Here is an 18,278-nt window from a genome sequence, read left to right as displayed (position 1 = left end):
AATATTAGTGAATTTCATAATTATAATGATTAGTTATTATAATCATCCGCTAATTGTAAGCCAAATATTAAGTCGATAAGTGCAGTGGCGAAAAAATATAACATCTTTATTTATTTATTATCTTTAACAAAAAAAGTCTCACTAATTTTTGATGATCTCACAGCAGTTTAAGCTCAACGTGATCACATCTGCAACTCGAATTAGTTCTACCTTAAAAATTGGGTTATCAACAAACATCAGTAGGTCATCTGGTTTTGCTGAGAAAAAAGTCTACTTAGACCTCAGCAAAACACACATATAAAACAAAACATAAGGCGTGTAGGCAACTATTTAATTAAAGTAACTACAAACTATTTAGCTGAAGCCCGTATTAATGTAATTTTGAATGAAGTAATATTTTCATTGCAGATAAATACTTTTCAACGGTTCCTTTGCTAGTGCTCGCCTTCTGATCCTGTGGCTCAGGCTTAAACTATTTATGCAGCTTGCCTGTTGAATTTCGTTTTTGTAGCCTATATTCCGCCAAATATTCCACCTGTATAGGGGTAGCGAAAATGGAATTTTAGTCAAATGATTTATGTCTCTAATAACATTGCTGATATGACGTTCATCTTTCCAAAGAGCTTGATATGTTTGCTTGGTTATTGAACGACTATACGTCAATACATCAATAAATTATGATTATCGACAGTTTAAATATTTTCGCTGGGAATAACAAAATTCATTCGCGGTTGCAGGTTTCCTTAAATTCCGGATTCCTAATTTCTGCTAATTTTTTTAAAACTTTGAAATGTGTGCTTACTAACTGGTATTTCAAATTACTTAGCCATTTACTCTTCTAATTGGTCTTTTTTTTATCTCGTTGCATGCCTCCGCAGGGAAATTTAGTAGTCATATTCAGTTTAAAATACGAACTTGAATGGAAGGAAATCGGGAAAAGGAGGAATATTGAAAATATAATATTGCGTCCATTAAGTCAATCAAGTGTGAACTTGCAACTAAATTTTACATTTAGTTATCGTAAAGTTCCTCGTAGCTCTTTACATAACATGCGGAAAATCTACGTAAAAGGATCAGATGCTTTGGTTTTCGATATAAAAGTAGAAAACATTTCGTACTCATTTTTTAAATAAATTAAAGTCTGATGGAGTATGACTTATTACAGCTTTTTGGGAAAATTCTTAGAAAATCTTTATGATTTGGTTGAAATGTACGCAACTGAATCTGAAAATCGCACAAACCATGTAATGCCTGCAGTCTTCAATATTTGATGAATTGCTTTGCAATAATAAAAGTTACAGAATGTTGCACAGAATTTCTTGTTTGGTGTTAAGTCAGAACACAAGTTTTAATAGGATTTCACTCAATAGGTTTTCTTCGCAGTAGACTATTATCTTTTCATATAATCTGTGGGCAAAATTTTACAAACTATTATTTCTTCAGATGTCAATCAATTAAACTGAGCAGTTGTTGTGTTGAAATTTCAAGCTAGACTGTAATTTTGATACATCATAAAATTAATAGAGAAGTTATCAGTAAAAATATCCTAAAATTGGCTTTGGCAACTCCAAGTCCCATTACGTATTAATCTCAAGTGTTCAGCACGATTTTCAAGTCGATCACACAAAAACTAGAAACTAGAAAGGCGAAACGTAAACTACTGAATATGCATTCAGCCAGCTGTTTTAAGTGAAATCCATTTGCTGTAATCCTCGGAGGTCACCAAGAACTTTACATTTAATGAACAAATAACCACCCCTCGAGCTCTAATAGTTTCGACCTTACTGACCGCTTGGAACTTTACAAATTTCATCCCACTGTAAGCCTCAATGGGGAAACAATGCAAATATTGTTTGAATAATCGTCACTGCTATTTTATAGTACAGTCTTGCATTCATCCAACTTTGAATTAATTTACAATATATAGTAATTCCTTTCATGTCTTATTTATTGGAAATATATGTAGAGCTTTGGGAGAACCGCTATAGTATTTACATATTTTAAATAGGTAATTTTTCATTACTGTTTTACTAAACGTACATAATAGATCAAACACCAACCTTTTTTTTTAAATTGGGTCTTAAAGTGTGAACAGAAAATTTCTATTTATCTCATATCATTTTCGCACATTTTTCGGGTTCATTTTTTTTTGCTCATTGCTGATTTTTCTTTTCGTTTTTTTGTTCCAATCCCTAGTTTGTTCTACGATTTTCAGATAATTTGCGTTACATTACAATTTTCGAACATCGTCCTTTTTCAAATTTTTATTATTATGGGTTATCATTGCCCCATTCCAAAGAAAACACACTTGTTTACAATTTTGTTTTCTGTACGTTACAGAGAAATACTAAGATTTGGTACTACCGAGTTTTCGAGTTTTAATCAAATCTTTGTTTCAGTTCAACATGTGTCAACATTAATTCCTTATAATCATTGCCATGCGGGGTTTCATGATACTTGGTGTCATTCATGTTGCAAAAACTGACTCACAATAAACCGAGAAGCTGTAAATGAAGCTCGGAAATCTCGTAATATTGCACACTGCCTAGAAGAAAGCAAGTTTCTCGTTCGGTATGCAAATTGTCTGCAACAGACTACAAAAGATACATTATTATCCGACTTTTGGAAATATTAATATGTCTTGGAATTTACGAAGTTAAGCTACAAGGTGATTAATAGTTCTTAATATGCTCAGACTTTGTGCATCTTGCGCTGAGAGTTTGGAGTAACTTTGGAAGATTGAGGCAATGAAGAAAGTTTAACGTGTACAGATATGATGCGTTAAAGCGATCAACTAAAACTAGGCACTCAATTAATACACTCCGTTCCAGAATGCCTATGTAAATATGCCAAGAATGAAGTAAATGCCAAAGTATGTTAGTTAATTCTAAAGCACTATCAATGGGAACCATACGTATACAATACATGAATGTTTCAGGGTATTTCAGAATCGACTAGATTTCTCTGGAGTTGAAAATTATGATTTCAGTTCGCCATAAAATACAGTTCAAGAGTAAAAAGGTAAACCTTGAAGTAGCCATCAGAACCAAAAACCAAAAATAAAACACTATTAGTTCGGTTGTGAAATAGAGTAGACAAAGTAGCTATCTACATATTTCACTAATGTACGTTAAACCTTGTTTACAATTTAACTACATTTAATGATAAGAACATTTGACTGTTACAACACACCTTAACTCCTAATGTTTTTGCACTTGCCTTCACAACAATAAGTGCCAATTTCCCGTTTACGTATTGCCGGTAAAAAATATGAGAAAAATTTAATTAATTTCTTGGCCTATTGTCTATTATCATAACCGATTTTTCATTGGTTGGTTCTTATTCATCGTATACTAAAAAGTTTGCTGTTAACCAATTCTCTTGCTCAGATCCAAGTCCGGTTAGATAAGCTAATTCTTATATTTTAGTTCTAGCAGGCACTTTATTTTTACATAATAAAGTGCCTCCTAGACTTGTATGTGTCTAATATCCTATTTAGTTTGGAAAATCTATAGACGCACTGGCGTTGAAAAGAGCCTGCTGCCTGACTGTTGGTCTATGGGGTCCAAGAGTAATTTGTCTAATGGATTTTGCAGATCCCTCAATTTGACATAAAGATATTAACTTTCTAACTTTGACGTGGGTACAGCCTGTTTTTATTAGGTATCATAGAGGTGGTGTTCGTGGTCGGTTTCTCTAATGTTTTGTAGCTATGTGAACTTTGGCACTGCGTTTACCAGGAAATATATTTAATAAATTTCGGAATATCTGCTGGATTCGACCCGACTTGGAAAACTTAATTTTTGCAAAGTAATTTATAACGTTGGCAATATCTAAGCATGCAATACGAAGAACTCTACTTTATGTCGCAAATAACCCTTTTCATGTTCCAGAACAACAGGAAATTCGAATGTCAGCGAAATTATACGTATCTATAAAATGTGTAATGATTATCGAAAGCCATTTCCTTTAAACATGAAACGAAATGCACGCCATTGCTGTAAAGAAAGTGGAAAAGCTTCTGTAAGAAGTGTGTTTGTCTTTAGCTTATTTCGAATTCATAAACAACGTTCGTGTGGAGGAGTGTGTTTTAAGGAAGAGATATGGAAAACTGAAGATAAAACTGGCAAGAGAAAAGAACCGAAAAAACTTTTTGACCAGATGCAAGAACCTTGACGTCACACCAAAATTTATACAGAGAAACTGATGATGGTGGAAAACACCGAAACGTATTTTAATTGATAAATAGACAATAAATGACTGAAGCCCAGGAATTGATTTTGATTTATAAACAACGCCAAAGTGGAATACGTCGTTCGACGAAGTAAAAACTCGATTTTCATTTGGTCGTAACTAGGTGAACACTACTACACCAACCAACGTGGTTTATAGGCAAACGAATGGTTTTACTGATGCTCTTCATGTCCTACCGTGGTCTGCTCTGAACAGACTCAAAAGGAATTAACAAAATACAACACAAAAAGAGTAGATTTTTGCGTCTTTTTGCTCAGTCCCTTCAAATAGCTTAGCAAATATCTCGGCATATTTTTCCTCCTGTAGATTGCATTAAATTCATTCCTGAGCAGTTTTATAGCTTCTGCGCTTATGTCGTTTGGTCCTTGATTTGTTAATTTTCGGCAGTTTCGCTATGCCTACCACAAATTATTCAAGAAGCTGTTTACTGAAATATGACCAGGTGTGATAGAAAAGCAGATAATTGCTGACTCATTAACCTGAGTAATACAGCCGCGTATTTTCGAATGCTTCAATATTTTATCACTGTCATCTAAAATATTACCCGCAAAGTAAAATGAACTCCGCGCGAAGCTCCAATATTACTAAATTAATGTCAGCCTTATTCTAAAGGCTGCTAGCTACCATCAAAATGTCACATTCGAGTTCCGAGTTACCAAGATTTGATGACAGATGTTCTCGAGGGGCAACTATAAGTCATCAATCTAATAAAGTTAATGGTATCTGTATTATAGTCTAAAGCCGAAATGGCTTATTCTTCGCTATAAACTTTACAGTAGTGTTAGTAGCGACAGTCATTACCCTAAATAATTTAAGATCTACATGGCTTACGAGAAATTCGCAGATATGAAAGTTGAATATATTTAGTTTAATTTCAGTAAATCACCTACAATTTTAAACGAATTTAATTTTATTAGTAATTCAAAGATAACATACAATTTCTGATGAAACTGCATATCGAAAAGTTTCAATCACATTCCCTGCTTAACCATTACAAAAAATTATAATTTTCCCTGAAAATCCCTATCACAATGAAAGAATAATTTACTTCAATGGAAACAATTTTTCGTCATACCTAAATTAACTCAACGCGTATTAAAACTGCCAAAAAATTAGCTTTTCAAATTCAGAAAATATTTGGTCTCCAATGGCTGGCTCAAATCAACCACTCGTGCCAAAAGTGTTCAGTCAGTTGTCAGTAGGAATGATCTTAGATAAATATAATATTGAAAATAGTTCCTAATAAAAAAACATCGAAGTTTTCTCAAAAGCTTCGAAATTGAATAGAATACTTATCAAGCACACTGAACCTTTACGAAAATAATTCGGAACTACTATGTGTAAATAGGATTTGTTATTACAAATCTGAAAGGGCCAAGATGATCAGTTGCTAACAGTTTTTTAAGAAGCAAATAAAGGGACTGCAACTACGTTCAATTCCCCAGCCACGAAATACAAAATTTTCTTTGACGAAGCAGAATTAAAAGTAAAAACGCTACTTTTTTCATTTTTTATTTTCAATTATAGTTTTACAAGGAAATGAAAAAAATGTGCTCAACCAGAATTCAGACGTAGAACAGTTGGAAATACTTCGCAATTTATGCCGAATATTTTCTGCGATGACGGAATTAAAAATATTCTAATCCGTTGCAAAACTATTTTCTTTGGGACGGCCAATTACGTAGAAAAAAGTATTAGGTTTTTGTAAATTTTACAAAAATAAACAACAGTTTGCTTTCAGTTTCGATTATATTGGTTTATACTGGATGGACACGTAAATAAATAATACATATTAAATATATTTTTCTTTTCAAAATTATACACTATTTAAAACTTGAGTAATAACAGTTAAAACTAAAATCATTAAAATAATAAATAATTAAAAATAATTTGGTATGGTAAAAATATGTTGGATTGGAAAAAATTGGAAATATCCCAGCATACCATAAAGACAAATGTAAATTATGACACCCAAAAAAAAAAATGTAAAAACTTTAAAGTTATGTAACAGCGGAGAAAAAAATCTAGATTTGGAAAGCGATATCCAAAGTAGCCATATTTTCCTGGTGGTAAAGTCGATTTCCACTATAATATAATTTGCAGAATATTTCCAATACCGGAAAAATATTTACAGAATTAATGAAAGATTTAAGTTTGGATTCCCAAATTTACTTTATTTTCTTCAGAATTGCTTGATTCGTAAAGACAGTGATTCATAGTTGCAGTTTGATACATTCTGATTGAAGCTTACTCGTTACCTTAAATTGAACATAGCTTTAAGTTGCTATCTTCTTCGAGGCATGATGAATAATAAATTATAAGTTTCCAAACAAACGCCGAACAAGATTACTCCGAGGAATTCGAACTTGTCAGCCAATATTATTCAGTTTAATGGTGAATTCAAGTGGGAATTCTGCTGTGTTGGAACATATTTTCAAGTCCGCAAATTGAGCTATAAATGGAGGGATAAATCCACCGTATACAGCAGTTTATTGTTTTGACTTATTTTGAATGAATCGAATTATGAAAACCATCTATGAAATCACTTGGCGAAGTGAACAATTATTCAGAAAAGAAAACTGCGAAAACGAATTAAAGTAGAATTTGCTTCAGAATAACAATTTAAAAGTCGTCCTTTAAAACCAGGTTATTTAATATTTGAAAAAAAAAAAAATTTTGTTAATTTTTTTTAAGTTAAATCAGTAATAAATGGACTTTGGGTAGTCACTTGATGAAAAGAAGTGAATTTAAATTTGAAGTAAATTTTCAAATGGATTGTTGCAAATGTCCAAAATATTACTCACTTTGCAGGCACTGTAAAATTATTATTAGTACCTAATAAAAAATTGCGTATGAGAAAAACTCTCCATTTGAGTTTGGCCTTGTTAAAAGAGAAACTGCTCATCGAAATCGCATATAGCAACTCAAGATCTTAGAGAAAAATAGTAATCATGATTTAAATTATACTTTTTGCTAAATTAATTACTTCTGGCAAAGCAATTTGATAGTCTGAATTATTATGGCAGTGAAGAGTATTAGCTTCACAATAAATCGTCTTATTCTGCTTAATCCTTATTAGACTTTTTTTGCAACTGTCCTTTCACTTTCAAAACTTTAAATTTAATCAGTTTTCTAATTGAAAAATAAATCATAAAAGGTGTGTAATAAATCAATCCATACAACGACTGATACGTGAAAAGTGGTGTTCTGTCGCTCAGAAATCTGAATTATCTTCTGAAAACACACAAAAATGCAAATAACTTTAATTGCACTGTATTAGACAGTGAATTACTACCGAAAGTTAATAATACAATCCGAAGTCGGTTCGCCCGAAATTGGCCCAACAAATTAAAGTTTTAAATTCTGTATTTCTGTAGTAGTCTGCCATGTTTCATTTTGACCTGAATAAATATCCACTGCAGAATGAAATATACTGTCTGCAAAATTACTTTAATCCTCAGGGTTGACCATACCCAAGGGATTTGTGTAACCGGCCAGACGTATCAGATTCAAAATTATTATAATGAAAAGCAGCGTTATCATATGAAATTATTTTGGCTTGATGTAAATACGTGGACATGTATTTAATGTATTTTTGATTAGGTAGTTTTAATACACCTGTTGGAAATGTTGGAACATTTTTAATGAATTAAAGTAAGGAGTAGGAAGCTATACTAGATAGGAGGTCGAATAATTTATTTAGCGTTTATAAAGACGATATCACAAATGTAAATTTTTGATACTTGAGAAAGTTTTTAGTTACACTGTTTTCCATCACGATTTTTTGTGTCATCAATCTAAATGTTCAGACTTGAATATTAAATGATTAACTCAAGTATCAACAACATAACCAGGTACTGTGTGATTACATGCTTTTTCCGTTTTCCATCCACGTATCCCACGTTTGTTGTGTTATACTGGCATTAGGAGCGAATAATTTAATTGTATGAGACTTAATTCTTCCTTTATAAAGATTTGTAAAAATAACACCACTATCCCATTGCAAAAAATCATGATTTAACATCATCTGTATGAATTTCACATATGTCAACGGCAATTCCATTAGACAGTTGTATTATTATGTGTGCTGCTTACATATACGGAGCAAATTACTTCTCAACTTAATATCCTGGTAGATTAACCCTAGTGAGTGAACTGCCCACAGGTGTAAATCCCATACAACGGGTTCGTAATTATTTGCAGATCCTTCAGAGTAATGTGTCCGATTGGTTGTCACACGCACGCATACCATAAATAAATTGGAAAAGTTATTGATGAAGTCTATATTTATAATTTAGTTTGCTGGGATTCAATCGAGGTCAAAAAATCCGTACATTGTCTAACATAAAATATTACGTTGTCTGCCTCACATCGGTGTAAACCCCCGTAATCTAATATGCCAGAATCCTAATCTTATTTCAAAGTCTCTCATGTTTATGCGACCCACGTCATGTTGCGTGTCATAATAAATGTAAAATAGAGATATTTTATGGGAAAACTGTGTGAAAAAGTGTTATATTTTGCACAAGGTCAAATATATTATTCGGTATTATTTCAACTGCTACACGATTCTGTTTTCAAATTGGTTTGCGGTTAAATAAAAATCCATTTTTATGAAATTAATTTATTTTGCAAGAAATCAAATATCAAAATTAGACGTATTTAACTATATCACTTACAGTGTTATTAACGCTACCATTATTCGAAACACGTGGTATAAAATTACATACAATTTCAATTTTAAAAGGAAAATATGTAATCTACTTTTGGGTTAGGTAAATGAAAATATGGTTCAATAAATGCAGATATATGTACACGAGGAATATGGTATTTAGGCAAAATATTTTTAATTATTCGCCTTATATATATTTGCTTTTATTTACTTCCTAAAGCAAAATATCCACACTTAATTTACAAAGTCACGTCAAGTAGAGAATTCGGCCTATTAAGGTTTTACCATTGTTGTCTCATGTGTAACCTTGAAGAATGTCTTCCTCAGCTCAGCGCAAGCTTGTTAATTTTTCAATTGTAACGGTTATCCACAATAATAGTCTGCTAAACGCCAATTGAACTTAAAAAAATGCTTATTTGCAAAGATAAACAGCATTTCAAGAATTTATGACTTTAAAGAAAGGTTTATGGTTCAAAAAATATTGTTTTGAAAAAAAAAAATGTTGACCATCCGTTTATTTTAAAATTTAGGAAAGTTATTAATTATCATATTTGATTTAAAATACAAAGAAATTTACTTGGGTTTCTACCCATGTCGTGCAAAACAGTTCTAAAAGTATGTATGAATATTAGAGAAATCTGAGCTGATATTTTGACCGTCTTTCACGTGTTTATGGTTTCATAACCAGCACTAAGCGCATAACAAAAAGTTTGGGTCATTAAGTAAGCGACAAGGGTGAGTGGAACCGATAATACCGAAAGTCAGTCAGTGACTTTATCACAGTATCAGTTGAACCCCTTAGCACTTATTAAATATTCATGATTATAAGCTGTAAATGTTCCAAACAACAACAAAAAAGTTCTAATTTTTTTTATTCAATCTTGACCGCCTGAAGATCAGTTTTTATTGAGCTTTCAGAAAATTGCCATAGTTATTAGCCAAGGAAATTATCACACTTGTATAGACCTCGTTAAGGGTTGCTTGCATCGTACCCTGTATAACGAGTTTCTGGGTTTCACTCTAGCATCGGAAAATTAGAATCTTAATATCAATAAACGCAACATTTTGATTGATTTAAGCCAAAATTGCTCAAATTGATCTATCAGTATTGAATTGAAGAGGAATTTCAATTATCAACCATAATAAAATTTACTTCTGTAAAAGTAAATTGTAGATACTTAAAATTTGGCAAATAGTTTTTTAAAGTTTCGAATTTCTATTATTTATTCGTTACCACAATTTTTGTTCTCTTGGACAACCGAAGTCTCAAACAAGAACCATTATAATTCCATCAATTACGATAATATTAGCATTCAGAACAGATAAGCAAGTAGGCATACATATATAGATCACGATGTAAGATGAAATTCCGATTAATTTAATTTTCTCGCCCGATAATTTTGATCGTGATATAATTCTGAAACACATATTTCGAACATATTGCCATTTGATGATTCAGTACAAGTCCACGAGCTAATTGGAAAGAGGGGCTTTGCCAATAAGCAGGATTGCTGTGGTACATCGCCAATTAAGAAGTTAGATTTGTGAAACATGTTTCGGATTGATAGCAAATGCACATAATGCAAACATATTTATTGAAATTTTCCATTGGCATTTCATATTTACGAAGATTCGTTGTATTTTTCACGCGCATCCGTACAAGTTGATTACTTCTTTTGATCAATTTCAAATATATTGCTAAATGTTGGAAAGTTATTTAGCCCTGAGGCAAACTTTCTTTGGAGAAAATTCTCTCCAAATAAAATTTATTAGCCCCGAAACAAAGCCGATAAATCGGTAGCCGCATGGGCAGAATCGGGATGTGTAAGGATAAAAAGAACTCTTCTTATTATGTGCTACTGCACGACAAAAAATTAGCAAAATTGTAAAGGGACTGCACTCAGCTCGTCACTAGAACAGCTGACACTATTATACAGCCATTATAAAATATAATCTTATTTCTAAAAACCAGAAAAACGTTTTAAATTCTAATCGACGCAGATATTTACAATGTCCTGTAAAGAAACCCGTTTATCTACAGAGCTAAGTTGTTATGTCTAAGCAAGGGTATTAACTATGGAACGTGATTTCTGTAGAGGATTTCGATAAGACAACAATAGCAGAGATAAGTACACCCGGGTGACTATGATGTCGTTCTTTACGCATCAAGCCGGACCAAATCAGGTTATCTGAAGATACGTTTGCAAGTATTAGATACAGAGGAAGATAAAATGGGCATAGAAAAAAAATTACCGAAACAGTCCTTAAACCGTATATTATGTAAAAGTAACAATTTTGTGCGGCTATGGAAGAAGATTTTTAAGCAAATAGCCATGTAGCAGCTAACTATAATCATAATTTTCATATTATAAATACTGCTATTGCGCGAAAAACTTTCACTAGTAATAGTTAGTTTCGTCCATGACATTGCGGACTAGACTCGACTTTGGAAACTGTTGGAGCCTGTCTGAAATCAGTTAAAGAACAACAATCAATCATGTTCTGATAGTCCTGCTTCTCCTAAGTCTATTAGGCCTATTTCAAAATAATTATATTTAATTAATATCCTATGGTTATGCCAAATCACAACTTCCAGGAAGAGGAAGATATTCCTCAATGTACACGCCGGCTGCTTACTGTTCTTACAGGAGCCTGGAAAAGGATTAAAAGATGACTACCGCTCTCAGCCCAATAATAAAATATTAATACAATTTAAATATTAAAACATAATGCTAATCAAGCTGGAAATGAAATCAGACTTACTGAACAACATAGTACAAGAACGAATGGAATATTATATATATATATATGGAGATTAAGAGTTTTTATCCTTTTTTTTTTCATTTTAAATGCTAGAGCCCAGCATTTGTTGAATTATGATGGTATTGATTGGAATGTAATACGCGCAACAGCAAGCAAAATCTTGCGTCGAAGCAAATTAATATTTTGTTGGCAATTATAGTGAGATTTATTAATAACTCGGATTTGACTTTCTACAATACACTTGTCTCTGACAAGCAGTAGATTAATTGCTAATTGTTCAAATGATTAATTATATAAACCATAACTAAGCTTTGGTTTTACCGGTATTTGACCTACGATTATCAGATTATATGTTTATCAATTAAATCTTGATAAGGTTGATACTGCACAATCGGATTTTGAAGCGACTAAAATGTTTTAATAATTCACCGATCATTTTTTGAAAATTGTTCAGCTAGTCTTGTTAAATTTTCCATGGCCTTCTTATTCTTTCTTTATTCTGGAGCAAAATTGATATTTTCTAATAGACCTCATGTACCACTGAAAAAACTGCTAATTGCATTTGAGGTTTTGAACCCAGCAGAACTTTATATATATAAAAAAAAGTCTCTAAATTATTAGTGGAAAAGCTTCCGATATGACGCGAACTTATTGGACACACTGTATATGCGGCCGCACTTCTATGTTCATAAAATTGCTAGGATTTGTTGTATAGATTCTGAAATTGCACTATAAACTGTGCATAACGACATTCAAGTTTTCAATTTTGTAGTTTCACTTTGAATTGGTAGGGAAAACATGGGATTGAAAATTGGTGTTTTAAGCATTTTTTGTAAAATTTTATTAACTTTAGAAAAATTTTTGTTGATGTTGATAATTTCTTATAGATAATAAAAATGTTGATAATTTCTTCGGTCATCTCCAGAATATAATAGACTAATTCAATTTCACGATATCGTCACAAAATAGTAGATATAATAATTCAGATAATACACATATATGTTTCTAATACAAAAATTTAAAAAAAAGCAATCTAATTTCAATTGGTGCATTGATAATCCCTTTAAGCGGGTTACAAGATTCTAGTTAGTCGAACAAATTCAATCTAAACAGAACTAGACAAATATTTATAGCAAACATTGCCAAAGTATACGGATTAGAACTAGAACCCCAGCAATATGTTCTAGGTGATGTTAGGTCATCTTTCGCAAGACTAATGAAATCTCATTTCTTGTACAGCTCCGTAATTGAAAGGGGTAATGATCGTCTGGGGATCAGACTTAAATAACTTTAGGGATCGGTGGCTTGATACTTAAGGACCTCTGGAATAAGTAACACATTTTGTCGCTGTTTGAAAGGAGTATAAGCCTAGAAATTGTCTACCTACAAGCTCAAAATGTGATAAAATGTTTAATTAAATGGTATTCAATTAACTTGAGACTTAAGTAACAGTATTGTTGCCAATTCCTGCTTGTTTTAAACTTTGATCTACTTAACATACACATTTTACGGTGTAGGTTTTTGATAAATTGTCATAATGCTTTAATAATTGTTGAGCAAAAACATATCGACTAATTGTTTGATTTGAATTTGTAAGACGTAATTCAGATAAGCATCCACTCGAATTTTTCCATTATATTAGCTGAATATTTACCAATCGGAAAGTAATTTAGGTCATCGTATATTTTAGTTTAAAGCTGACTTAAGCCTAATTTTATTCGGAATATTATTAAACTATATGATTTACTCACATTAAAAATGTATAATATTTTGAACTAAGTACTTCCTATAGTCATTTGGTCAGTTAGCAAGCGGAGAACTCCAACACGAACTAATTAAGCTATATCCATAGGGGATACCTTCCCTTTCCGAACAGGGGCTGTACGAGAATTTCGGTTGGAATGCCCATTCAATGCCGCTGGCTTAATTCTTCCTGTATTGCCTTAAATTTTATTGCTGGTTTTCGACAAGTGCGAACCATTTCATCAGTATCCCGACTATTTTATGCAGCAACCCGTAATAACTTACAAACAGAACATGTCCTGCCCATGATCAAGTAGTCCCCAGAATCTAAGCAAGTGATAAGAATTTTACATTAATTTATTAACATTGCAGATAACGGTCAATATTCTTAACTCTGCATTAACTCACATACAATTTCTGAAATGGTACTACGCGAATTTTCATGCGTACGGCTCAGATAGTTTTTTACTATTTACGAAGCTACTACTTAGGATTTTCCTATTAGTATAATAGCACTAATTTTCCGATCGATTTAACAGAACAGATAAATGAGAAGGCATATCTTCAATGGGAAATAGTGAAATTAACATTCCAGGTGTAATCACGGACAGTGATTAGATTTTGTGGTCACCTCAGTCTGTCTAATGGTCACGATGATAACATGACAAATTTCTCAATTAAGATTACTACAGCTCCGAAACTATTGTGGCAATATGGCCGGGATTAATTGCAGCCTAATCTTATTAAGGCGCTGCGTAATTATACGCTCCATTTGAGCAATCATTTGCTAAGACTCCGTATACAATACTAGCGCAATATATTGCATGTCAGCTAGCAAAGACTTAATAATAAACCGACTGTTTGATTGCGACTAAATCAGTTCGAACCTAACAATCAATCAGTCTTGAGTAGCTTTTCCAAGATCTGGAATGTTGAAGAGTTATACGGATTCACCACCAATTAATGAAAAGCACGAGCTTTTCCTCACTTTAAATTTTGGAGTTTTATCCCAAACACTCCTTTCTTCCACAGAGCAGATCCAGCTAGCAAATCTTGTAAAAGAGAAAATGTAAAAACGCACTGATAAAGCGTGACGAAAACTTTCATATTTGGTTGAATGGATTTCAGTCACTTGCTAGTTGTAATCGGGTTGAGCTCGTTAAAGCATTGATCTATTTTGAAATAAAACACTTGATCCCTCTTCGTAACTTTAATTTCGCAGTAAAGGCATTCAAACTCATGTGTTCCTGCTCACCATTTAATCCCTCTTCACTCCTAACTAAAAATCGTAAATATATTATTTGATTTTTAAAAATTATGTACTTTAATTTCGCAAGTACCTACTTGAATTTGGAAGCATTTTGTCTTTTACGTAAACATATTAATCTTATTAGATGATAACTGATTATTTGCGAAATTTACTGACGTCAAAATTCTTATTTTCCGCGTAAAACATCTGTAAATGTTTTACAGATCAGCCTTACCTATGTAAGGAGTATTCAGCAAATCTTTCGATGCTATTAACTGATTGACACTATTCCTGTTACAAAATTATTGAGGCTCACATGGAGATTTACTTACCTACGGAACTTGAGGATATTAGCTACATTAAAAAGTTCTCTCAAAAATCAGAAAGGCCTTTTATGAATCAAAGCAATAATTTCTGTTTAAAACAATATTTCCAAAATAACATTTTGCCGGACTTAAAAACTTAAAATGCACAACAGTGACTTTACATCTCTGAATCAGGCGACGTGCAGCTTACCTGAGCAAGGTGGAAAACTAGAGATCGTACTCAAACTAGTGGTTTATTTCAGAAACTGCAAGATGTTTCAACGTTGTCAGCATCGACTTGAGCATGAGATCGCTATATAAAACGAAGTCGGAGGCAATTCTTATTCTTAAGACAAGTTTCGCTTATAAATCCCGGCCGTAAATGAGACCTTACGTACTCCGATCCAAGACAACAAATATATGATACACTGGCATAATCTAGCTTTAGCTATTGCTTTGTAATTGTTGATGATGCAGAGAAGCTTAGGTTTTTCAACACTTGCTGATTAAAAGCACCTTGAGATCTCACACTCTGCACATTCTTGTGCAGTTATAGACCGACAACAAGATATATTTCAGGTTTAGGTTAATGAGATATATTTCAAACGATACCTTTTACAAAATCTACATTTTATATTAATAAATTACATGCCATATTGTAAATATGCTTAAAAACAAAGCGAACGCTGACCCCAGATGTGAAGTTGATCCATTGCAATAATCGGATGTGCACGTGTTGCATGTTGTTGTCCCGTTGATGCCGTAGAGCTGGGTATAAGTATTATTTTTAGTCAAATATTCACAAACTTCAGTGTCACCAACGGTTTTAGGGGCGCAAGATCTTTGGACTATATTTGAATCTAAAAAATTAAAAAAATGGATTCATTCATCAACAGCTAGCGTGCAAAAATTTACAGAAATGAGTGTAAGTTGGTGTTGAAAATAGTAAAAACGTTTCCTTACCGTCGTCCGACCACCCTACCACCTTCAAACAAACTGCTTCTGTTGTATTGTACAAGTGATAAACTTTCAGGCAATCGGAAATATAAATTTCTTCGCTTGATGTGTTGAATGTATTGGAAGCACATGCAGAATTGTTGCCTCCACTGCATCCATAACATGCCTTAAGATCAGCTAAACTGCTTCCTAAATGCAATAAATATAAACTTAATAATTGCGAATTCTCCTGTAAATATTGATATTTATACCATACGACATTTCTTAAACTAGACTGGTCACGGGAAAGGCTTGTGCAATAATGAAATATAACTGAATCACAGAATATTTAATGAGTATCTAAGCATCGGAACAGTCAAAAACTCTCTTCTCTACTCTAAAAATGCTTTTCTAGTTCTACGAAAAGCAAAGAACAAGAACTATTGAAAAAATTATCTGGGAAGCTTTACAAGGAAATTGGCTGAATCCAAATCAAAACGGTCGATTTTTAATTAAATATTCCGTGTTGGCGCATTTTCGCTACTAGTTCGTATAAGCCACGACATATAAAATAGTTCCTTGTTTGCTTGTATGATCACCTCAATTTAATCAACTTGAATTCACAATTGAATTCACATTTAATTTAGTTCCACCCATAGTTTACAATCACAAAGTCTTGCGGAGGATATGAATTTTGATATTTTTGGGTCGCAATACAGTGTGTTCTATATCTGAGAAGGTATTTCAGATTCTGGATGCTTTACCAAAGTTCTGTGGATAAAATAGTGTTACCTAAACGCTGCCAGATTTCGTTATTTTGACGCAGGCGAGGGCGGGAAATCCATGAAGAATGTCAGGCGATTCGCTAGAAATACTCCGAAAAGTTCATTCCTGATGAAGCTTGTACATGATGATGGCCAGTGAAGTTACCAAAATTATTTTTTAGAAGTAACTCCGCGATTTGTTGAGTGGTATTGATATCTAAGTTTTACACATAATATTTTGTTCCTATATTATCTTGTTTCACTTAGCTTAAGGTGGAGTATATGGTTAAATATTTGTTCAATATGCTGTTTGATTTGCTTTATTTGGGGATAATATAGGAATCCGTTCTAACCACAAATTCCCTATCCAACAACTTATATCAATGTTTAAAACTTTAATATATAATGAAAATAATATTTTAAGAAAATGTTTAATAAAAACCTTGCATCTATAAATATTTGCTTGAGTAGTAAGCTCTATAAGTGAATGGAAACGGCTCATTTATCTAAGCTCCGCAAAATAAATGCAATAATTTGGGCAGTTTTGACCAGCCGCAAAAAAGCGAAAACAATGCCCTACACTTACCGAAGAAAAGCGAAGATGACGCAACAAATACTAAGACCCAATTCATTTTCCGCACTAATTTATTTAGATCGTTTTCATTAAATCACCGTTGGAGCAAATATCGACGTAGATATACATTGTTTTGACATTTATAGCTATAATTATCTTAGAGATCCGTTTCTGGTTGATAAGATACGTGCCGAATTAGAAATCAATGTTAAAATGGTTTTGTTAGAGTTGCTGTTGTACAGTGTGATTGTAAATTGATTTTAATCCTTCAAGGGTTTCTTGAAGCCTATACATATAGGGAGCATGATATTTCCTTCAAAAAATGCAGGTTTTTTTGCTACGATTTAAAGCAGTTTATTTAACGAACTGCTATGAGTGAAAAACAATAGAATCAAGTTTACCTTGGTTGGCAACCTGATTCCTCAGAGGAAGTGAAAGTGGCCCGTAACTCGTAAATAACCTTTAAGCATTATTTGAGATTCATTTATACGGAACGCACTAACACAGTATTTAAAAACAATTTAAAAGTATTGCGCAAATTCCGTTTTACGTCGAATTTTTGAACAAGTTTTCGTTTAATAGCGAGAAATGGATCGGCATAGAAACAATACTCACTTTTTAGTATGCAAACCAAAAAGCGTTTTGCCATAACAACGTTCACAAGGAAGATAGTTGACAAGTAATAAAACTGTAATTTCACTATATAATTTTTAACACAAAGAACTAATAGATAAAACACAACAGGACAAATTAGATGAGCTGAATGTTAAAAGCAAAAATTATGTTCAAATACTCTATGCGAAATATAACTTGGAGCCAAAAAGAGCAGAGTGAAACATCCTGCAGATAAGAAAACTGGTGTTACTCTTTACACCGAAAGAATGGTTAAATATGAAGCCAGCTATAAAAGCACAGACTTTTGTTTTGTATCCGTATGTCTGCAACAATTTTCTAAAGAATATTATAGTAGGCAGATATTAGAGGCAGTTCATATCAATCTAGTCTCAACAGGTACGAA

The 18,278-nt window shown here is 32.6% G+C and overlaps 1 protein-coding gene across 1 annotated transcript; it reads right to left on the bottom strand.

The window, feature by feature from the left end:
* Nucleotides 1-15,566: 15,566 nt before the first annotated feature.
* On the bottom strand, nucleotides 15,567-17,394 carry LOC109540558. Its single transcript, XM_019908988.2, has 3 exons — nucleotides 17,273-17,394; nucleotides 15,950-16,132; nucleotides 15,567-15,846 (listed from the first exon to the last, which is right to left on the bottom strand). The coding sequence occupies exons 1-3, from the start codon at nucleotides 17,316-17,318 to the stop codon at nucleotides 15,623-15,625; spliced, it is 453 nt and encodes a 150-aa protein (XP_019764547.1). The 5' UTR covers nucleotides 17,319-17,394; the 3' UTR covers nucleotides 15,567-15,622.
* Nucleotides 17,395-18,278: the final 884 nt, after the last annotated feature.

This window comes from Dendroctonus ponderosae, unplaced genomic scaffold, assembly GCF_020466585.1.
Source record: "Dendroctonus ponderosae isolate FM_Combo_2020 unplaced genomic scaffold, Dpon_F_20191213v2 Dpon_F_20191213_6, whole genome shotgun sequence".
NCBI classification, from domain to species: Eukaryota; Metazoa; Arthropoda; class Insecta; order Coleoptera; family Curculionidae; genus Dendroctonus; species Dendroctonus ponderosae.
Note: the sequence above shows the minus strand (reverse complement) of the source record. Positions and strands in the feature narration are given on the sequence as shown.

Bases quoted from the DNA above. Each gene is read 5' to 3' on its own strand.
- LOC109540558 (XM_019908988.2), bottom strand. From the start codon at position 17,318: ATGAATTGGGTCTTAGTATTTGTTGCGTCATCTTCGCTTTTCTTCG. The intron at 16,133-17,272 runs GTAAGTGTAGGG...TATTGCATTTAG, and splicing joins GTCATCTTCGCTTTTCTTCG to GAAGCAGTTTAGCTGATCTT. The intron at 15,847-15,949 runs GTAAGGAAACGT...TTAATTTTTTAG, and splicing joins GGTAGGGTGGTCGGACGACG to ATTCAAATATAGTCCAAAGA.